The sequence below is a fragment of the Trichomonas vaginalis genome, chromosome II (assembly GCF_026262505.1).
Source record: "Trichomonas vaginalis G3 chromosome II, whole genome shotgun sequence".
NCBI classification, from domain to species: Eukaryota; Parabasalia; order Trichomonadida; family Trichomonadidae; genus Trichomonas; species Trichomonas vaginalis.
In genome coordinates, this window is record NC_067204.1 from 8,199,579 (window position 1) to 8,220,723 (window position 21,145).

Below are 21,145 nucleotides of genomic sequence, written 5' to 3' on the forward strand. Positions count from 1 at the left end.
TAAGTGTTTAGTCTTAGTCTGTTGTGGTGCTGGGGCTTTCGGTTCTTCTGGCTTTGGAATGGACTCGGTTGGTGGTACGTCGGACATTCGTTTGTGTCCTGTCGGAAGGAAGGACTTTTCCTGTCGGAAGGAAGGACTTTTCCTGTTGGAAGGAAAAATTTTTCCTGTTGGAAGGAAGAGTTCTTCCTGTCGGAAGGAAAATTTTTTCCTGTTGGAAGGAAAATTTTTTCCTGTCGGAAGGAAATTTTTTTCCTGTCGGAAGGAAAAATTTTTCCTGAAGTTCGACCAAAAAGTTCTCAATTTTCGAAAATTTGAATGGTTTACGGACGGACAACTGGAAAAATTTTTCCTGTTGGAAGGAAAATTTTTTCCTGTTGGAAGGAAAATTTTTTCCTGTTGGAAGGAAAATTTTTTCCTGTTGGAAGGAAGAGTTCTTCCTGTCGGAAGGAAATTTTTTTCCTGTCGGAAGGAAGGACTCGGAATGCCAGAAGGATTTGACAAGCCAATTTACCATCTAAAGCTACCTGAGCCATCTGAAGTCAAGACCAAAAATAAATGGTTCATTTACTCTTCCTCTTTGAAGTTGTCAAAATACTCTGTTATTTTTTCCTTTAACAATGGCAAATCTTCTTTGAATGTAAGTATTGTACAACCTTTCATATCATAGTGTGTTTGAGGTAACGTATCTTGAACTATTTGTTTCACATCTTCATTTGGTGTCATTGAAATCGGTAAGTTTTCGCGATAGAACCAATTTCTGTTAGATTTGTAAATCTTAGCAAGGTCGTAAAAGCTTTTGTTGTTTCTTCTGACTAAATGCAACATAACCATATCTCTGTCTTCTTCATTTTCCATCTCTTCAGTATAAATCATATACTTATAGTTCTTTTCCTTTCCTTTTGGTACCGAACGTGGTATTCTTTTCTGTATGTTTTTGTCTTTTGCTTCAAGCTTGTTCTCTAGCTCTTCACGTTCTTGTCTATGAATTTCGTCAAGAAGTCTGTAAATATACCAAGCATAACGAGGCGAAGCCCACATTGCAACAGCATTTACAAGAAGTCTATGTACATACCAGCCTCTCAAACCATTTGGCAATTTTTCACGATTTTCATAGAGTTTTGGCGACTGGGGTTTTTCTCCCACTCGCTGTTCTTCACTGTTTTCATGAGTTTTAGGCGACCCCGAAAAAAGTCTGTCTCGCTGTGCTTCATTTAATAGTTCAATAGTGCTTTGGTTCCTAAACCAGTCTTTAGGAAGCTTGGTATCTGGTGCAAAACATGCTGTCAAAATACTTTGCATTTGGTACATATCGTCTTTGACCGAACGAATGAGACGTAACTGTTTGTTATATTGTATGTACTCGTATTCTTCACTTATGGCTTCATGAACGATAGCAGTTGTTGTGTTCTCGGTTGTTGTCATATCTGTCTTTACATACAAAATAAAAAAAATATTTTATAAAAAATTAGCGTTATTTTCTGACTTTCACAAAAGACCAAAAATAAACGCTTTACATGTATTTTTCAGCAACTTCGTCAAATAATTTTATAGCTTTATCTATCTCATCTACTTCAAACGTTTCTTTACCTTTCGTGGGAGCACCATACATTTTCTCAAACTTTTCAAGTAGTTCTGTTTCAGCAGCTCTCATATCGTTAACGAACACAACCTTAACTCTATTGACTATACTGTCATATCTTTGAGTTATATTATATGTTCTTCCTATCTTATATCTCTTTGTATTGAAGTCCTTTGGTTTCTGAACGATGTAAAGTAAGCCTTCACTGCAACGTTCCGTATCGAATGAACCATATGTTATGAAGTTATATCCAACAACTGGGTCTAACCATAACAAAACTATTGGTATAAGACTTTTGTCGATGAGATATGCTGCAGTTCCATAGAATCTTACCGATATCATCAGCTCAGGATTTCTTGTCAAAATATTCTGAGTAGAAGCATTTTTAACCCAGTCCTTTGCTTTCTTTCCAAATGGAGATAAAATGTCTGACAAAGAATATTTCTTGTATTTCTTTGAGTATCTTACGTTTAAATCACCTACTCTAACCACTTTGGTGTTATTGTCTATCTTTCTAACTGTTTCAAACTCAGTGTTTGTCATTTTCTGTTTCTTACATACAAGATAAAAAATATTTTTTAAAAAAAACTAACGTTATTTTTTTATTTTGTATAAAAGATATGATTTCAGGGATTTTTTTGACGAAGTGTCAAAGTTCTCTTCGTAAAAATATAACAGTTATATAATGAAATTTGGTCATTTTTTTACTGTTTTCATGAGTTTTAGGCGACCCCGGAAAAAGTCGGGGTCGCAATTTTTCACGATTTTCATGAGTTTTAGGCGACTACGGTTTTTTCCCTACTCGCAATTTTTTACGATTTTCATGAGTTTTAGGCGAGTAAGATTTTCTATCTTGTATAAAAGATATGATTTCAGGGATTTTTTTTACGAAGTGCAAAAGTTCTCTTCGTAAAAATATAACAGTTATATAATGAAATTTGGTCATTTTTTTACGATTTTCGTACGGAATCTCTACCCTCGGTTTTCCGCGGGTAGCAAACATATGAGGAAATTCATGAAATTTGGTCATTTTTTCACGATTTTCATACGGAATCTCGACCCTCGGTTTTCCTCGGGTCGCAAACATATGAGGAAATTCATGAAATTTGGTCATTTTTTCACGATTTCAGGGATTTTTTTTACGAAGTGCAAAAGTTCTCTTCGTAAAAATATAACAGTTATATAATGAAATTTGGTCATTTTTTCACGATTTCAGGGATTTTATGCAAGGCCGAGAATTCTCGGTCTAGAGAAATTTCACTGTTTTCGTACGGAATCTCGTTCCTCGTTTTTTCGAGGAACGCAAACATATGAGGAAATTCATGATTTTTGGTCATTTTTTCAGCAAAAATATATTTTAGGTGGAACCAGGTCCCTCGGTCCCTCGGTCCCTCGGTCAACTAACATCTTTTTGAAAATGGTGACAACATGACATTTTGACAACAACACAGGCAGTTATGACTTCTTCGTACATGTTTTGTCATGACTTCTTCTTCGTCAATGAGCGTAAATCAGACAAAAATATATTTTAGGTGAAGAGGTGCGATCTCACCTGTTTTTTCACCTGTTTTCTCACCTCTTGAATTTTGTATAAAAGATATGATTTCAGGGATTTTTTTTACGAAGTGTCAAAGTTCTCTTCGTCAAAAATAACAGTTATATAATGAAATTTGGTCATTTTACTCGGCAAAAATATATTTTAGGTGAAGAGGTGAGATCTCACCTGTTTTTTCACCTGTTTTTTCACCTCTTTTTTTATAAGCGTTTTACATGAATTGTACGATGTATATTTGAAATTCTAAACAATTTCGTAGCTTCTATTTCTTCTGTCAGTATGTCAAAAGTTTTCACAATGCCGAAAGTTTCTTTATATTTCTTCTTGACATCTGAAAGAAGGAAATCGTCAGCTGTTGGATAGTTTTTGTTTAGAAATGTCAACATGTCCATTTTATTTTCTGCTGGTTTCTCTGCTTCTTTCTTTAAGTCAGCATAGTCGTTTCTCATTCTTTCTATCTCTTTGACGGAGTAGTTATATTTCCTCATTGCTGCTTTACATTTTGAACATTGCGGGTTCATTTTAGCATTGTACATTGAAATTTGACCTGCAAGTACAACTAAGGCGTCAATGGTTTTCTTTAACTCAAAAGTTGCTGGTTTTATCTGTTCATTCCATACCTTACCTCTTTTATCTTTATCTCTTATCTGCCATACACATTCAGCAACTAACGAAACAAAGTTGTCGTAGGTCTTAAACTCCTCCGATTTATATATGTCAGAAACATTCTTATATAACATGTCGCAATCTTTGTCCATAACTTTGTGGTTGCAATGAAATCCAAGAAACTCATAGTTTACCTTACGAATGAACTTCTTGGTTTCAACTGAGTCGGTTGGTTTCACTTCTATTTCATCGAATTCAGGAATAGTGAGCTTTTGTTGTTGTATTTCAGGAAGTTTAGGTAAATGGTCAATAATATCCTGCATGTCATAAAGATACTGTTCATTTGTTTCATCTTTTGCACAACAGTCCAAAGTACTTGTTAAAAGTTCCTGCTTTATCTTCTGGATTTCTGTTTCGAAAGTATATGAAGAAGGAATGAAGCTTTTCATCTCTACTAACATTGAAGTTGGGTTCATGACTAACGAGTTTGGTGCTGTTGTTGCTAACATGTTCTTACAATAAAAATAAAAAATATTTTTTTAAAAAAACTAACTTTATTTTTTATTTCGGGAAAATTCATGAAAATTCAAGAGGTGAAAAAACAGGTGAAAAAGGAGGTGAGATCGCACCTCTTCACCTAAAATATATTTTTATTGAATTCAGCACAAAATTCAAGAATTTTGGTTGAAAAATACGGTGGAACCAAAAGTGGCTCGACCTCAAAACAAGCATTTTGTGAAGAATATACCAACCGCCGGAATTCCGGCGGTTGCTTTTTATACAAAATTCAACGGGTGAGATCTCACCACTTCACCTAAAATATATTTTTGCCGAATTCAATAAAAAGAAATGGTTCATTTACTCACAATATTTTTGTACAAAACGACCCCAAACTTTTAACCTCTCTTCTGCAGCTTCAAATGCTATCTTAGCGAGTTCATATTCTCTAAATTCTCTCTTTAAATCTTCTTGTTCCCATTGGTCTAGTTCGTATGGAGAGTCTCTATAACCATAACATATCTCACGTTCATGTTCTATTTGTTTTTCGCACATTTTTCTAACTTCTTGTTCGAACAAAGGTTTAGCATTCTCTACTGTATCTTCAAGTTCTTCTTCATCTAATTTCTCATGAACTTTCTTGTCTATGGAGTCCATAATTTTTCCAACTGCTATGCAATATTTTGGAGAAGCCCACATTGCTATATAGTTTACAAGTCTTGGGTCTGCATACGTTCCTCTAACCTGTTTGATTTCATCCGGAATTCCTGCATGAATTTTGTATAAAAAGCAACCCGCGGAATTCCGCGGGTTGGTATATTCTTCACAAAATGCCTTAAAATACTCTTCCCAGGACTTATTTTCCAACAACCTTCTAAAGTCTTTCCTAAACTGCTGACATATCTTTGTTGCATTTATATAACCATCCTTGTCTCTACGTAAGACTTCAATACCGTTGTAAGTGCCTTTTGTGAATGTTTCGCCATTAGATTTGTTCGTGAACGTTTTTGCTTCGACTGTCATTTCAGTTCTTACAATAAAAATAAAAAATATTTGTGGCTTAACCGTCGGACATTGTCTTGAAACAGTACAAGACTAGTTCTGAGATCTCACCATCTAACCTAAAATATATTTTTGCCGAAAAAAATGAGTTTTGGTTGAAAAATACGGTGGAGCCAAAAATGGCTCGACCTCAAAACAAGCATTTTGTGAAGAATATAGCAACCCGCGGAATTCCGGCGGTTGGTTTTTATACAAAATTCAACGGGTGAAAGAATACGAAGAAGAAGTCATGACAAAACATTTACGATGAAGTCATGACAAAACATGTACGATGAAGAAGTCATGAAAATTCAAGAGGGTGAGAAAACAGGTTAGATCTAACCTTCTACCCTAAATTATATTTTTGGGTGTAAAAATCATGATTTTCGAGAGTTTTAGACCATGTTAGAAAACGTGTTAGATCTAACATTCTAACATAAACTTTATTTTTGGTGTAAATTTCATGAAAATTCAAGAGGGTAGAAATGAGGTTAGAAAACAGGTTAGATCTAACCTTCTACCCTAAATTATATTTTTGGTTCATTTACACTCGTTACGATGAAGAAGTCTTGACATTTTCCCGACTGTTGTCAAAATGTCATGTTGTCTCATTTTTTAAAAGAAGTTAGTTTACCTGGTGACACATGGTTACCCGGTGACATGGTGACCCCTTCAGTAAACATCTCATTTTAACTCACTTTTTTTCTATCTTAAGGAAATTCATGAAAATTCAAGAGGGTAGAAAACAGGTTAGAAAACAGGTTAGATCTAACCATCTACCCTAAACTTTATTTTTCAATACTTTTTCAGCACTTTTCCGTAGTTATATATGAAAGACAATTCGAGATAAAAGTCATAGTACAATGGAAGAATATGTTGCACACCATTTGTTGTGAACCAAACTTGAAAGTCAGAGAAACTGTTACTAGGTGGTTCGTAGAGTTTAGAAGCAAAGTCATAAAAGTCCTTACCAATACATAGAAAACTATTGTTGCTTGAACTGAAACTTGCATGACACATAACATTTTGAGGGTCAAACACATTTCTATAAACTGTCAAATCTGCTGGTGGAAGTATAAATTTAAATGGACCATCTGGTGGTAATGGTTCGTTCTGGTTTAGTAACCGAAGAAATTGTGCCCAAGAACGTTTGTCTACTCCCCAAAATAAAAACTCCGTATCTCTTGGAGGGTTAATTTCAATCTTTTGAAATGAAACGGTGGAGTTCATCTTGTCATATTCTAGTTTCAGATAGTATGTTCCATTTAGTAAAGAGTCGTATTTTTCTTGAAATTCCCAATAATATTTGTTCATTTGAGTTTGAAAGTCATTTAGAGTTTTCTCAAGACTTTCGTCTGAACGAACTGTAAAGATCCTCATTTCGTCAAATTTGTCTATAAGACCATCAGAACCTTTATACTGCCCATGAAAATATACTGCGAACATAAATGCGTTCGTTCTATTTGAAAACAAAACTCTTCTAAATCCTATTGCCTTTGCATCTGAAGGACTTTGAAGCCAACGAACTGGATAGTCAAACCTGTATGCTCGGGATGAAATTTCTTCATCTGATATAGTCCTACCAGCATTTGTAAAGATATAGTCTAACGGTTTTGTATCTGCTACTTTTGTTCTTTGTTTTTCAACCTGAAGCATTTAATATATGTAAAAATATATGGTTTTAAAAACGTTTTTACTTCATATTTCTCATCTAACAAACATGTTGTCTGACTGCTTGAGGGTTATTTTTGTGCCATTCGAACTTGACACTTGCAATCCCTTCAATTCCATTCAAAATATCGGAGTCTGAGTCAGCCATTTGTTCTCTCTTTGTAGTCTTGAAAGCGTCAAGAAGTTGTGCGGCTGTTGTGACATTGCCATATGCATAGTAAATGTGACCATCCAAATCTGTTATGGTCAATCTGAGATTGTGTCCTTTCTTATTTCCGTCTTGTATGGCAGCAAGTACACCCATGAAGCCTTCTTTGTTCTTTCCTTTGTCAAAGTTTACTGTAAAGGTTCTACCAGATGTAATTTGGCTTCTAACCTCACGGTACTTCTCATATGCATATCTTGTTCTTTCCATGGGAGCATGACCATCCTCTGCACTACCTTTTTTCCTTCTCAAAGGATGCAATTGTTCGTCATGTTTCCAGTAGAATCTGGCAAAGCCGTCGTGTCCTTCAACTTGAGGTTCACTAACATCGAAAGGCATGTCCATAAGACGTTCTTCTTCTAACCTCTCTAGTCTGTTTGGATAATTGGCACGCGCTGTTTCCAAATCCATTTCATAGCGAAGACCAGCCAGTTTGTCATAGACTTTTATGGGTCTTCCCTTCCTATATTTAAAATTCTTCGAAACTCTCCAACCATATCTTTGCAACTCTGCTTTTATTCTAGCAGACTTTCTATCCATTCTATATGGGGGCATTTTTTATAAAAATAAAAAAATATTTTTTCTCTTTACTTTACATAACCACCTGAAGCCATAAGTCTTTGACGCCAACCCATACCAGCTAATGAAGGTTGACTTGGTTTAGTTTCCAAACTAAACTTTGGTTTTGGTTTATCTTCAGTTTTTGGTTTTTCTTCTTCTATCGGTTTTTCGTCACTTTTCGGTTCCTTTGACTTTACCTCACTTGCAGGAACAGTTGTGTCGTCAACATCTTCATAAATATCATATGCCATTTGTTTTTGTTTTCCTTTCAACTTTTTGTGTTTGTTGTAAAGTTTAGAATATTTCGACTCTAAGTCAATGAGATGTTCTATAATGAACTGATGGTCAGTGAAGTAAACTTTTCCATCTGTTGTCTCGAAAGCTCCTTCAGACTTCAATATTTTATTTGTGAGAGTCTGTTTCTTTTTTGAGATACTAGCCGTTCCATTTTTATGAAAAGTGACTTTGTAGTTAGGGTTTGTATTTCCAGACCTGGCACTTTCTATTATTGAATTTTTCTCTTCATCTGTAAGTTCTTTGACAGGTTTTGACAATGGTTCTGAACTTTTTGTTTGTGGTGTCAAATCTACCGTTTCAACTTCTTCGGTCATTTCATCTCAGTAAAAAATTTTAGTTTGGTTTGTTTTCAACTGGTTGTTGTTGTTTTTTAAGTCGGTCTAAAACTTCCTGAGGTATAGGAAGAACTTGACAAACACGTTGTGTAACTGCTGGAAGTCGACAAATCCATCTTGAGCCCATTTGTCTTAAAGCTGTATTGTTCATTTCATCTCAGTAAAAAACTTTACATTCCCCAAGTTTGAGGTGGTTGCGGTTGGTTATTGTTTACCCACTGTTGTGCATGGTTATATCCTCTGTTAAAGAATCTTTCACCTTGGTCCATATAGTGTCCTGCTTGGTTATAGTAGTCATTTGCTTTGTTATAATAGTTTCCTGCTTGTCTGGAAACATTGTCCATCCATCCTTGAACTTTTCCTCTTGTTTCAGGATTTGGAATAAGATTTGTTGCATCTCGTGCTACATCCCAACCTTTCTGTACAGTTTGTATAATAGGTTGTGCTTTCTCTTTAAGTATACCTAATGTACTCAAAATCTTCCTTCCAACTCCAAATACACCTCTGGCTATTGTTCCCACTGCGGGCAAAAATCTGGATGCAACTCCTGCTAATGCGCCAAATAAACCCATTTCTTATGGGTTAAAAAATGACGAATCCAAACAAGGACCCCTATGTTTCTAAAGCGACAAAGAAAGCACTCATGGTAAAAATCTTTAGTTCAACACCAAATGCTTGGTTTATGGATATCTTGGAAAACATTCCGAGGTATAGAGAAGATGGACCACCATACTGGCTAATATTTGTCGGTCAAAACACAAGATACTGTGAAGCCATACCATTATGGTCCAAAAATATTTTAGATATCTTAGCAGCTTTGACAATATTCGTTGACAAATACCATCCAACAAAACTGACATCTGACTGTGAAAGTTCTTTCAAATCAGATGATGTAAAAAACTATCTGCGTTCAAAAAATGTAAACCAATATTTCATTGTCGACCAAAACCATTCTGCTCTTGGTGTCATTGACGGTTGTATAAAAATGTTAAGAGACTTAAACCAACCACAAGGTGGTGAAGCAAATGAAATGTCATATGACGACAAGTATAGACACTTCTCCCAGGCAAAGATGAGACAAGTTTTAAATATTTACAATAGCCGTAAACAAAAAGGTTTGGGAAACCACTCCCCCGAAGAAATGAAAAACAACCCTGACTTAGAGAAAGACTATATATTTAATAGTTTAGTCAAAAGAGACAAACAAGAAAGAATGCCGGGCTTCAAACTTAAGAAAGGTGACAAAGTAAAAATAGAAATACCTAAACGCGACCCATATGAAAATACTATTGACTATGACAACAATGGGAACCCGACAGGTACTCACCTTCGTGTTCGTAAAAATAGAAGAAAGTATACAAGAGAATATTATGAAGTTTTAGGCAAACATGGCAAAATGTACAGACTGCAAGCAGAAGATAAAACTACTATTGTCAGACCTCGTTTCAAACTTGTCAAAGTTCAAGGTGGTATACTTTCAAAGACAGTTCCTAACCAATATAAGACAACTCCTGACGAATATGCTAAAGAAGTGGAACATGACGACTAAGCATTTCTATACCATGCGTAAACTGTCATGTAAGGTGGCATGTAGTCTTTACTTTGTCCCGTTGTTTGCGTATATCCCGAAACGCGATGTGTATGGTTTCCTCCTCCCTCAGTGTTACTCCAGAAACAATTTATAGCAAACTTAACGTTGTCTTTAACATCATATCCTTTACCTTTTGTCATTGCTGACCAATCCCAATATCTATGCTTATGCCAACCTGCTTGAGATGTACTTAAATCTATGTAGTGACTGTGCGCAGGTAAGTTTTCACCTGAAATCGTTTTACTTCCACCTGTTTCCTTTGAAGAGTTTGCACAATACAAAAACCTGTCGACTATTTGAGTCCAAGTTCCAAAACCAAGTACTACTTCTGGTCTGGTAGAGTTCATTGACGTATAAATAGAGCCTATAGGATATAATGTTTGAAGTATTTCTGTCTTTAATGTTTGAAGCTCTGTTTTGTCTGCTTTCTTGTCATATAAATCTTGAGCAGTGAATTTAATATTATGTTCATCCTTCATGACATAAACATCTTTACATCTAATGTTTCTCATCGTCGTTATGTCGTCATCCGATGTTAAACCTTGTGGAAAGTTAGGAGGTTTCCAATATAATACATCCCCACCAGTTTCTTCAACCGTTCCTTCAATACTTTCTATAGCAACAGTTGTAAAACTTGTATGTGTATGAGTCTTATTTGCTTTCTTCTCTAACTCATCGTTAACATAAGTTTTATCTGCGTTAAGGTCTAAACATCCTGAAACCCATCCTGTATTGGCTTTACCTTTTAAAATCTTCGATGTCCGTTCATGGTACCATTCAACCCTTTCTTTCATTTCGTTATCTTTTTCATCCACATATTCCTTATCCGCCTTCTTCACTAACACACTAGCCACCCATCCCTTATCTGCTTTCTTTTCAAGGCTAACGTTTAAGTCTGTTATTTCAGATATAGAATGTGTATGAGTCTTTTTAGAATATTCGTTTTCAGCTCTTGTCACTTCACTTGACATTTTATTGTCAACATATGTTTTGTCTGCTAGTTCAGGATGAGTATGTTCTTTTGTTGCATAAGCATTGTTAGCTCTTTCTTCTTCTTTTGCTATTGCATCGTCTACATATTCTTTGTCAGCTTTGTTGTCAACATCTGCTTTCAAAAGAAGTTCATTTATAGGTTTCTCGTTTAAAGTTCCTTTTGTTGGATTTATACAGACAGTATGGTTCTTATTGTCTTGAAACAGAAACTCATCTGTCATTGGGTTTAATGTCAGTTTTAAGTTTCCTTCTTTCAATGACTCAGATATCTTAGAATAGTTTGAAAAGTTTGTTGTGTTCTTATTTAGAGCTTGCATAATGAGTTGTCGGTTGTGTTGTATTTCTCTCATAGACGCTGTTTCATTTGACATTTTTATTCTAGATAAAATATGCTTTCAATAGAAAAAGAAAATTCTAGAGTTGCTACAACTAAACCATTAGATGAACTTTTTACCAATGTAGGTCAAAAGTTTGAGACAGAGACCGTAAAGCATGAAGGCTATCGTTTTGACTACCCGTTAAGATGGTTAAGAGACCCATCCGTCACAAAAGCTATTGGCTTTCGTAGAATGAAGTTCATTTCAGAAGCCATACATGGTTTCCCATTTACGGTCGGTTTTGAAGTTCGATACTATAACAAAGAAAAACGTATGTATGAGAAATTTGAACAGGGAAAACTTTTACAAGTGAATTTGCTTGTAAACTTAGAAACAACTCTTCAAGCTTTTCAAGAAAAAATAAACGATATCTATCTCGAATATGCAAAACAGTACAACATTGACGAAGGAGAGTACCATCTCGATATTATATATGACAGGAAAAATGCAACTGTTAAAATCAATAGAATAGAAGACCTTGGAGAAAACGTTTATATTTCTACAAAATATAACAACTTGGCATGGTATAGATTTATGAGGATGTTAAATCAGCCTGCAGAATATCCAGTACACCCGGACTTTTATGAAGTCGAAAACCCTAATGGAACATATGAAAATGTTTTCGACTCAGATGCTATTATAGTTCATGCTTCATTTTCTGGCGCCCAAAACTCTTTTTTATGCTTGGCAAATGACTTTTACGAAAAACCTACAAAGCTATATGAACCACCAAGTGGAAGTATTTCAGACTTTCAAGTATGGTTTACAACAGATGGAAGAAAGAGAATAGTTCCATTATACCATGCGTTTTACTTAGAACTTAGTTTCATATACAACTACTATCGAACGGTAAAAATATAATTTTTTAATACGGTTGAGGTGTTGGATTTGGTTGCCAACTAGACTGTGGTGCAGGTTCAGGCTGTTGTATAACAGGAGCTTGTTCTTCTGGTTCAGGGTCTTTAGGTATAATACAACAAACTGACCTACTCTTTTACCAATATTTTTGACTCCGTTCCAAATTCCTCTTCCTACGGTTTTTATTCCATTCCATATACCTCTTCCAACATTTCGAAAGAAGTTTCCTATTCTTCCAAAAACCCATTTTACTATATGTAAAATCTAATGTCCACCTAGTCTCTTACGTTTCCTTCTGAGTTCCATAGCATTTTTTAACTGGAGCTCATACATTCTGTTTCTCCTCTGGTAGAAAACATATTCTGGGTCAACTCCTGTGTTCGCGTCATCTGCATAAAGTTGTTTATATCCCACTTCAGGGTTTGTATAAAACTCTTTCCATCTCATATTTGCATACCATGGTGGCAAACCTAACGCAGCGTCATTTGACATGGCAGTTTGCATTTGTACATCTGTTGGCACTTGACCATAGTTTGCCATTGCAGTTTGTATTCTAACTTCATTTGGAATATTCTCTGGGTTTGGTTGTCCAGGTTGCTGTGCATTTGCTAAGTTCTGTGCGTCCATTTAATATTAGATAAAAATATCTCTTACGAGTACATATGCTGGACATTTGCAGGCATTGGTTCATCTTCATATTCTCTGTACCTTTCTGCCACGTCAAATAAATAAATGACACAATGGAAAAAACCTAAAACAAGTAGTCCTATTTCAAACCACATTTACTTACTAGTAAAATTTCTTTGTTATGACACTTTCTCCGGTTTATAGGACCTCTCTCATATTCTATCTTGTCATATCTAAACTCATAGTCATGTATGTCCTCTAACCATCTCATAACGGTTTCCAAACCACTTTTATCGGATGTAAAGTAAAAGCATGGACAGTTATGTAAAACGTCTAAAGTTTCTAAAGAGTCTCTCAAAGTCCAGTCTACTTGGTATTGAAAATCGCATGTGTTATAGAACGGCGGGTCCACTATAAAGAAAACATTTTCCTTGTCTTTATATTTTTCATACAACTCTGTCCAATGACATCTCACAAACTCTATACCCTCAATATATTTTTCTATGTCCTCTTTGAAAACATTTGTATAGTTAAGATATAAAACATTTGACATAAGTGTTTCAATGTCATGAACTCTTATAGAACCACTATATAATAGTCTAGCAGATATACTATCCCAGTCTATATATTCTGCTTTTTTCAAAACCTCTCTCACAATATTTTTCTTATCTAATGGTATACGTTCCATCTTACCTATAGGTATCTTTTCTTTTAACTCTTTCAATATTTTGTTAGTGTCTGGAATATGTTTGAGACGGTCCATATAGTTGTCGAAGTCATTGCATATAATCTTTGAGTCTGGGAATATTGTATGGCACAAATGGGATATATAGAAACTTCCACTGAACAAATCTACAAATGTTAGACCATTCGGTAGTTTCTTAAGTTCTCTCAATATAATATCTTTACATCTACTCTTATTTCCAAAGAAGGGTAACGGTGGTTTTGTAAAATTCATTTTATATATAATAAAAATGTTTTTTTCCTGAAAAGTGACAGAAAAGGCTTCTCAAAGTATACTTCCTTGGAACGCCCGTAACTTTTCCTGTAGCGACGATAGACCCTTACTTGTCCGGACAAAGTTATACTAAACATCTTCAGGGCTAGAAGGGGCGCAGCCCCTAGAAGCCCCACTACCTTTTTTTTTTTTTTTTTTTTTATTCAAATTATTATTATCACAAATGACTAGTATTTAGAAAAATCATTGTTTCAGTATTCGGCACATTCAATTTTTGGAAAACCAAATTTGAAATTTAAGCATTAAGGAAATAAAAGCAAAATAAATAATTCAATATGCTTTATTGATTATACACTTGCATTTCAAAAGGATTTTTAAAATTTTTCTAACAATTTTTTAAAAATTATTGAAAAATTTAGAGACAGGACATTTAATCTGGGCATATTAGAGGCTAATATGCATTCTGATTACCATAGTTGCAATAATGTGAATCAACATCCTAAAGTACTCACAAAATCTAGATTGAGAGGCGGTCAATGACTTTTGAGGGGAAATTAACGCATGGAATTTAATATTATTTAGGTTGATATTCTTGCTTATTATTTCAGAAAAAAAATCTTAAAAATTTCAATATGAAAATTGAAAGCAATTCAAAAAATTGCTAACATGTAAATTTTAATATCCTATGCATAATTTCATATTTTGAACATTTTTTATTTTTGCTTAAAACTTAAAATTTTGCGAATTTAATATAATTTATAAAATATAATACGTATATATATTTAAAATACACTAAATTTAATTGTTAATTGACGTTTTTGGGAATGAATTTTATCAAAACATGCCTGAATCCGAAAATTTGAAAGAACGAATTACACAATCATATATGTAGAATTCAAAATACAAACTTAAAGATTGTATACGTTTAAAATTATTCAGATTGTGTTTGATTTCCACTCATTCTGTTTCTTTTGAACTCTAACACTAACATTTCATGATGATTACATGATCCATTTATACATGGTTGAATTGTTCCAGATTCTACCAGAAAATCAATCCAAATTTCTCAATGCATTCATGTTGATTGGACAAAATTTAAAATTTATCAGCCTGTTTCCAGAGAAACTCATATATTCCCTAATGAAATGTAATTTTTGCTACATTTATTTCAATCAAATTTCAAAAAATTGACTGCAGAGCTTGAAAAGGTGATGAATCATGTTGTTATTAGATGTACATATTAGATTTACTATTTCCAAAAAATGCTCAAATTTGAATAGTTTTTAGAAAATTTGGAATTACACTCCTTACATTATATATAATTAAATGTTTAAATTTTATTTATTTTTCCCTTTTAATTTTATAACGTGCTCTATCAAAACTAACCTCTCAATTGAAGGCCACAAAATCTAAGTAGTGAGGGTACACAAATTTTGTATGGAGTACGGTTCAATTTTTGAGAGCCTCACTACTTAGATTTTGTGACTACCTTATCATAAATGGGGAAAACGAATAACTTTGATTTCTTTTTTTGAGAAGATTTTCTGTACGTTTTAAAATTTTATACTTGATGAGCGATGACCAAGATGCAGAAAAGGCTCTGACAAATTTCATACAGTACGGACAATTCCCTTTAGCACATATATTTGAACGCGTTGTTCGTGTATGCTTTAAAAAGAAAATTCTTTTCGTTTTAGATGGAGATTACGATAAAGCTTCTCTTTATGACATAACAATTACAAAACTTTCGCAACTTCTAGCAGATAATCAACTTGGATATAAAATTGATGCAATAAAAGCAAAAGATGAGAGACGAATTGAAGAATTACAAGAAAGAATAAATATCACCAATGAAATTTATCAAAAAAGAATAGAAAACTTAGAAAAAGATTACCAAAATCGAGTAAACTCTCTCCTTGAGAGACAGGAAAAAGAAGTTGATAGATTTGAAGAAAAATGGAATAGTCCATTGAATTATGCAAAGTATTCGAAACCTTCGAATAGTTTACTACAACTTAGATACATAGAACGCAAGCAAGCCATATTTAAAGATTATATTGATGCAAGAAAAACTAAAATGGAAGCTGATAAACTTCAGCAGAAAGAGGAAGAAGCTGTACATGAACTTATGCAGAGCAATATGAATAAAGCATATACGAAACTTGTACTACGACAAGATAATGATGTGAAGAAACTCGAGGATCTAGGTAAGAAAGCAATAAATGAACTTAAGCGTGAATTGAACCATGAAATTGAATGTATTAATAAAACAATAAGCAATATAAAGCGTAAAGAAGGAAAAACGATTAATAAGAAGATGTATTCCCTATCTCCGCATCTAATGAATACAAATCAAACATTTAACTCAACTAATGGCGAAGAAAGCGATGAATTCAGCTTCTTGTCCCCAAGAACAGCATCTCTGTATTCTATCTTCAGAGATGCTGATCCAAATGAACTAAATATTCTTCGACCAACAAACGAAAAACTAGATAGTATCATTAGTGATGAGTTAAATAAGCCATTCAAACCTTTACCTAAGAAACTCAAATAATATATTAAAATTTTGTTTGTATTTTATAATATTATGTTCTGCATGATATTTTTTTTCGAGATTTCAAGTCATTTTTTAGAGAAAAATCAGTATTATTTAATAATATTGAATATTTTATAAGAATTTATTCAAACAAAATGGAAATCATATCCAAAAACAATCAAATCTGATAATAGTTCTGTCCATCCTGATAAATTAATGTATCAGTTAATAAAGCATCAATTACAAGGGTAGCAGTCTCTTGATTGCCGCATAACTCAACAATCTCATCATTGGTTGTTGGATTGCCGTTTTTGGATTTGATGAATTCGAAAACTGTTTGAGATAATTTTGATATTTCTGTGCTCTGACTTTGTTGAGAAGCAAGTAAGGTATCATCTGTAAGGAACTGGAATTTGAAGAAATCTTTATGTATTGAAGCCATTTCAAGCATATGTCGAACTTCGAACATTGGATCTGATTTTATTGAGACACATTTCATTTTAATGAAATAAGGAGTTTGATTTACAACATATCCTAGCACTTCAACGTAGTCGCCAATTTTTGGTAAATCATATTCTTCATCATTAGAATAAATAACTTTAATTAAACCAGTACCATCATCTATTTTGAATCCTAAATCAACTGATTCTACTACTAGGCCAGAAATCCTTACATTTTGATAATTTAGGTAATTAACTTCGTTATTTATTTGAACTTGGCACGTAAAACATCCACTATCGCGATCTGCTGTTGATGACATAATATCTGAAACGCATAATTTATAGTATATTTTTGATATATGGTTATTTTGATTCATCAAAAAAAGTAAAGTGAAGTTGCTTTCTTTAGTCAAGTTCATGATTGATTGCACATATTCGTAACTAATATAAATTTAAATAAATTATCTCTTTATTCTCTATTTTATCTTTGGTATATTTGCAGAGATGCTGAACTCATTATGAGTATTACAGAATATTCATTGCTTCACTGATACATGGCTAAACACCGTTTAAGAAGCATCACAAACGCATCACAAAAAACTTAATTAGGTACATTTGATAATGAAAAAGGTCTGTTATCAAAACCGCAAGGACAAATCCAAACTGAGATAGAACAGTAGAGATGGAGAATGAATTTCTGCAAGTTGTTTGATATTCATTTGTTTGGCAAGTTCTCTACCATATTCTATATAATTTTCAGCAAACCAAAGCTAAAATAATGCATTTGTGCCAAGAGTTATTACATATATGGAATATGAATCTGACCGTCATCAGATAAACTAGTAGTTAACCTTCGGGACCAGATTACAATTACACACATTAAGATATATTTGCAATACAAACAAAAAACAATGACAAAACTCCAAAAAATTTGAAAATAGCAAATTTAATTTTAGTTTTTTTCTTATATAACTATTATGAAAATATATATTAATGTTATTAGTGATATTATTTACTCTCCAGTTAAATGAACTAGTAATTATTTATGCAGCCATATAAGCGTATTCAACGCGACCGTTTTCTTCCTGCTCAACGTTTGCAGAAACAACATGGCGTGGAAGGCTGTTGGCCTCTTCTTCGTCGGCTTGCATTACAGCGTAAACGACTTCGCCCTGTTCGTTGGATTCTGGTTCAACTTGAGCGGAGATAACTCTGCGTGGAAGGCTGTTTTCCTCTGCTTCTTGGGCAACAACGACTTGGTTTGTTTCCTCACCATCAGCTTGCATGAATGCGTAAACAACTTCGCCTTGGCCGTTTGTCTCTTCTTCTTGGTCAGCTTCCATAACTGCGTAAACAACTTCACCCTGTTGCTCGTTTGATTCTTCAGCAACTTGAGCTGAAACAACATGGCGTGGAAGTCCGTTTGTCTCTTCTTCATCAGCTTCCATAACGGCGTAAACAACTTCACCTTGTTCATTTGATTCTTCATGAACGCGTTGGACTCCGTTGTCTGTGTATTCGTAGATTGGGTCCTCTGAAACTACTTGGACGTGAGCATTGACAACGTTTCTTGTGAGGCCGTCTTCGAAGATTGGATCTTCAGCTGGGTCGTATTCCTCGAAATACTCGATTGCGCCGTTCTCCTCTTCCTCATCGAAGTATTCGATTTCACCGTTCTCCTCTTCATCGAAGTATTCGACTTCACCATTGGATTCAACGCACTCGTAGTAAACAATTGGCTGTTCATCGCCATTGTTGTAGTATTCGTACTCAACTTCGGAGTTGTCCTCTGGATCAGCGTATTCATATTCTTCTAAGGAGTTGTAGTCAACTTCGATGTATTCGTAACCGTTCTCCTCACCCTGATGATAATCAACATCAACATAATCATAGCCGTTCTCCTCAACTGCGTGATAATCTGCTTCAACATATTCATATGAATTTTCTTCAGCTTGTTCTTCATAAACGTACTCGTATTCGTTTGAATCGTAATCTTGTTCTTCGTAAATGTATTCGTTGTTTCCATTTTCTTCAGCATCGTAGTCTACAAGAATGTATTCTGGTGCATTTGATTCTTCGTAGTAGTAATAATCTGTCTTGCCATTTGAATCGTAGTAATATTCCTTTGGAGAATACTCCTCCTTAAGTTGCGATTGGGCCCTTAAGGCTAAGGTAGCGAAAATCGCTAGCATTGTGGCAAAGCCGCCGAAATTGAATATATCGTTTTAATGTAAAGTGACAGAAACTCTCAATTCATAATTTTTCAAAATTTATCGAAGATATTTTGTATATTTAGAATTTAATTGTAGGAGTTGAAAACTGATTATTGTAAACCTTACCAAAATTTTCACAAGAATTTTGTTTGTATATCATACAATATTATTTTCATATCATACATATTCAAAAGTGACAAAATTTATCCACGATCCGTTACTTCTCAGAAATTTCCAATTCAAAATATTCTGTGACTATTAACCCATATTAACATCAAAGGATGTTTCGAAAAATTATTTAATTTCTGGATTTTTTTTGCACTTTTTGTGATGTTGATGGAAAAACTTTTGGATTTTGGTTTATTGCAAATTACATCCATAAGTTTCAAATAGTTCCGTAATCAATTCTATATTTTAGTAGGAAATTTTATTGAGGAATTATTTCTTTGAAATCAACATTAAAGACCAAGAAAAATAGTATCGATATAATTATGAAAGTTTAAATTAAGAATGTGTTTAATTTATAATAGGATATTAATTTTATTTCTTCTTTTTCTTTGCATCCTCTGGAGTTTGCTGCTTGAAACTGATATCAAGTGTCCTGAGGGCAGGTAGTAGTGCTCTTTTTCTAATTTTAAACTTTTCAGCAACTTCATAAAATATATTTCTTCTATTTTCCCAATCAGATGCATCTGCAAGGTATGAAAACTTTGCAATCTTAGAGAGTATCTTAATCATGAGTGCCTCATCAGACATTTCCTTGAAGAACGGTCTGAAATCCATATATTCATTTACAACCACTTCATAATCCAATTTCTTTGAAGATATTTCTGCAATGGTGTTAAACTTTGATTTCTTAGCACTTTTGATCTGATTTCGGAAAGTGACTGAAAAATCTGCATTTTCTTTCCATTTATGGTCAGCAAGTTCTTTTAATCTTGCACAGTACTGATTAAATCTATCAGAAGGACTGTCTTTGTTTATCGAATGCCAAATATTAGGATTATGAACACAAATTGAAATGAAATTGGAAATGTTATATTCATCGATAATAGGACTTGAGAAATCAATCTTTGATTCATTAAGTAAGTAACTTGTGATAACGTATGATGATAAATCTCCAGATTTTCCCAATTTTTTTTCAATTGTTTGAACTTTATCAATAATTGAGCCTCCAAGGTAGTTCTTTACATTATTTATGAAGTCATTAATGTACCTCTCTTTCATTGGATTCAATTCTGGATACAATTTAGTTGCATGTTCAAAAATTACTGTTAACTGCCTTGAAGCTTCTTCAACAGTGTCAACCTTGAGTTGCGTGAAGAGAGGATCTTCAAACATCCTTTCTAAACTCAATTTGAACATCGGAAAAACGGAATCGGCGTACTTCAAAAGATTTTCTTGTTTTGTAATGCTTCTCAAAAACTGTGCAATTGAGGTGTAAAAGAAAATGCTTTGGCCGGGCGTTTGCATCATGTTAACTGCATGGATATAATAATAATTCAAATCTCGTCGATCAAATTTGAAATTTATCCTGCGATCGTATTTCCCACATTCTTCTGCGAAATTCATACTCTTTTCATATATGTAATTTGCTTGATAAAAATTATTATTTTTAACTGCATCAGTAATGGCTTCGGGCATCTTGTTAAACTTGTCTATTTGTTCTTTTCTGTTCTTTTTGATTGCTTCTATTCTATATTCTTCACTAATTTTTGGATCAAATTTGATAGCTTCAAGTTCTGCTTTGATTTTATATGCTTTTTGCAATGAAGATTGGATATCCTCGAACAAATAATGCAAGCAATCCAAATGATCATTTGGTCCTGTTAACATATTGATATAATTTTCTTCATATTGATTAATTCGTTTGCTGAAAAAATCGGTCTGACCTCTAGGTATTTCTATGCTTTGTGATCTTTCAAACTCTTCCATTTCTTATATAAAAAATGATTGCGAAAAAAAAAAATAAAAAAAAATTAAAAATTCCAACAATAAAAACACCACTTCATACGATTAATTATGATTCAAATGATGATCGGCTAGATTAAAATCCTAGTTAGCCATGCGAGAATGCAATATAATACTCCTATTCCATGGATCGACACCATATATCAGTTGTAGAACCAGTTCTGAAAATAATTTAGATCCGAAAGATTGAATTATACTTAATTGATTTCATTTTTCATAACATCAACAATATA

At 33.7% G+C, this 21,145-nt stretch overlaps 14 protein-coding genes and 2 pseudogenes across 16 annotated transcripts, besides 2 other annotated features; 3 read left to right on the forward strand and 13 right to left on the reverse strand.

Annotated features, from left to right (window-relative positions):
* Positions 1–10,868: part of a mobile genetic element that runs on past the window's edge.
* Positions 14–514, reverse strand: TVAGG3_0506570 (uncharacterized protein; the record flags this gene model as incomplete). Its single annotated transcript, XM_051236803.1, has 1 exon — positions 14–514. One exon carries the CDS (start codon positions 512–514, stop codon positions 14–16), a length of 501 nt encoding a protein of 166 aa, XP_051094627.1.
* On the reverse strand, positions 565–1,422 carry TVAGG3_0506580 (KilA, N-terminal/APSES-type HTH, DNA-binding family; the record flags this gene model as incomplete). The annotated part of the gene is made up of 1 exon (XM_051236804.1): positions 565–1,422. One exon carries the CDS (start codon positions 1,420–1,422, stop codon positions 565–567), a length of 858 nt encoding a protein of 285 aa, XP_051094628.1.
* On the reverse strand, positions 1,511–1,890 carry TVAGG3_0506590 (annotated as a pseudogene). The gene has a single exon. A coding segment is annotated over exon 1 (380 nt).
* On the reverse strand, positions 3,490–4,249 carry TVAGG3_0506600 (organellar and viral DNA polymerase type B; the record flags this gene model as incomplete). The annotated part of the gene is made up of 1 exon (XM_051236805.1): positions 3,490–4,249. A coding segment is annotated over one exon (760 nt), but the record flags the coding sequence as incomplete, so codon positions are not given.
* TVAGG3_0506610 lies at positions 4,599–5,011 on the reverse strand (annotated as a pseudogene). The gene has a single exon. A coding segment is annotated over exon 1 (413 nt).
* Positions 6,075–6,659, reverse strand: TVAGG3_0506620 (uncharacterized protein; the record flags this gene model as incomplete). Its single annotated transcript, XM_051236806.1, has 1 exon — positions 6,075–6,659. One exon carries the CDS (start codon positions 6,657–6,659, stop codon positions 6,075–6,077), a length of 585 nt encoding a protein of 194 aa, XP_051094630.1.
* Positions 6,991–7,566, reverse strand: TVAGG3_0506630 (uncharacterized protein; the record flags this gene model as incomplete). Its single annotated transcript, XM_051236807.1, has 1 exon — positions 6,991–7,566. The coding sequence occupies one exon, from the start codon at positions 7,564–7,566 to the stop codon at positions 6,991–6,993; it is 576 nt and encodes a 191-aa protein (XP_051094631.1).
* Positions 8,347–8,499, reverse strand: TVAGG3_0506640 (uncharacterized protein; the record flags this gene model as incomplete). Its single annotated transcript, XM_051236808.1, has 1 exon — positions 8,347–8,499. One exon carries the CDS (start codon positions 8,497–8,499, stop codon positions 8,347–8,349), a length of 153 nt encoding a protein of 50 aa, XP_051094632.1.
* On the reverse strand, positions 8,519–8,920 carry TVAGG3_0506650 (uncharacterized protein; the record flags this gene model as incomplete). The annotated part of the gene is made up of 1 exon (XM_051236809.1): positions 8,519–8,920. One exon carries the CDS (start codon positions 8,918–8,920, stop codon positions 8,519–8,521), a length of 402 nt encoding a protein of 133 aa, XP_051094633.1.
* On the forward strand, positions 9,490–9,897 carry TVAGG3_0506660 (uncharacterized protein; the record flags this gene model as incomplete). The annotated part of the gene is made up of 1 exon (XM_051236810.1): positions 9,490–9,897. One exon carries the CDS (start codon positions 9,490–9,492, stop codon positions 9,895–9,897), a length of 408 nt encoding a protein of 135 aa, XP_051094634.1.
* Positions 10,869–11,321: 453 nt separating the features above from the next.
* TVAGG3_0506670 (uncharacterized protein) lies at positions 11,322–12,170 on the forward strand (the record flags this gene model as incomplete). Its single annotated transcript, XM_001311223.1, has 1 exon — positions 11,322–12,170. The coding sequence occupies one exon, from the start codon at positions 11,322–11,324 to the stop codon at positions 12,168–12,170; it is 849 nt and encodes a 282-aa protein (XP_001311224.1).
* Positions 12,171–12,431: 261 nt separating this feature from the next.
* Positions 12,432–12,794, reverse strand: TVAGG3_0506680 (uncharacterized protein; the record flags this gene model as incomplete). Its single annotated transcript, XM_001311221.1, has 1 exon — positions 12,432–12,794. One exon carries the CDS (start codon positions 12,792–12,794, stop codon positions 12,432–12,434), a length of 363 nt encoding a protein of 120 aa, XP_001311222.1.
* Positions 12,795–15,322: 2,528 nt separating this feature from the next.
* TVAGG3_0506690 (uncharacterized protein) lies at positions 15,323–16,306 on the forward strand (the record flags this gene model as incomplete). Its single annotated transcript, XM_001311220.1, has 1 exon — positions 15,323–16,306. One exon carries the CDS (start codon positions 15,323–15,325, stop codon positions 16,304–16,306), a length of 984 nt encoding a protein of 327 aa, XP_001311221.1.
* Positions 16,307–16,328: 22 nt separating this feature from the next.
* Positions 16,329–16,411: a mobile genetic element.
* Positions 16,412–16,422: 11 nt separating this feature from the next.
* On the reverse strand, positions 16,423–17,048 carry TVAGG3_0506710 (CST complex subunit STN1 family; the record flags this gene model as incomplete). Its single annotated transcript, XM_001311219.2, has 1 exon — positions 16,467–17,048. The coding sequence occupies one exon, from the start codon at positions 17,046–17,048 to the stop codon at positions 16,467–16,469; it is 582 nt and encodes a 193-aa protein (XP_001311220.1).
* Positions 17,049–17,722: 674 nt separating this feature from the next.
* Positions 17,723–18,943, reverse strand: TVAGG3_0506720 (uncharacterized protein; the record flags this gene model as incomplete). The annotated part of the gene is made up of 1 exon (XM_001311218.2): positions 17,772–18,920. The coding sequence occupies one exon, from the start codon at positions 18,918–18,920 to the stop codon at positions 17,772–17,774; it is 1,149 nt and encodes a 382-aa protein (XP_001311219.1).
* A 241-nt stretch (positions 18,944–19,184) lies between these two features.
* On the reverse strand, positions 19,185–21,083 carry TVAGG3_0506730 (uncharacterized protein; the record flags this gene model as incomplete). The annotated part of the gene is made up of 1 exon (XM_001311217.2): positions 19,482–20,876. The coding sequence occupies one exon, from the start codon at positions 20,874–20,876 to the stop codon at positions 19,482–19,484; it is 1,395 nt and encodes a 464-aa protein (XP_001311218.1).
* Positions 21,084–21,145: the final 62 nt, after the last annotated feature.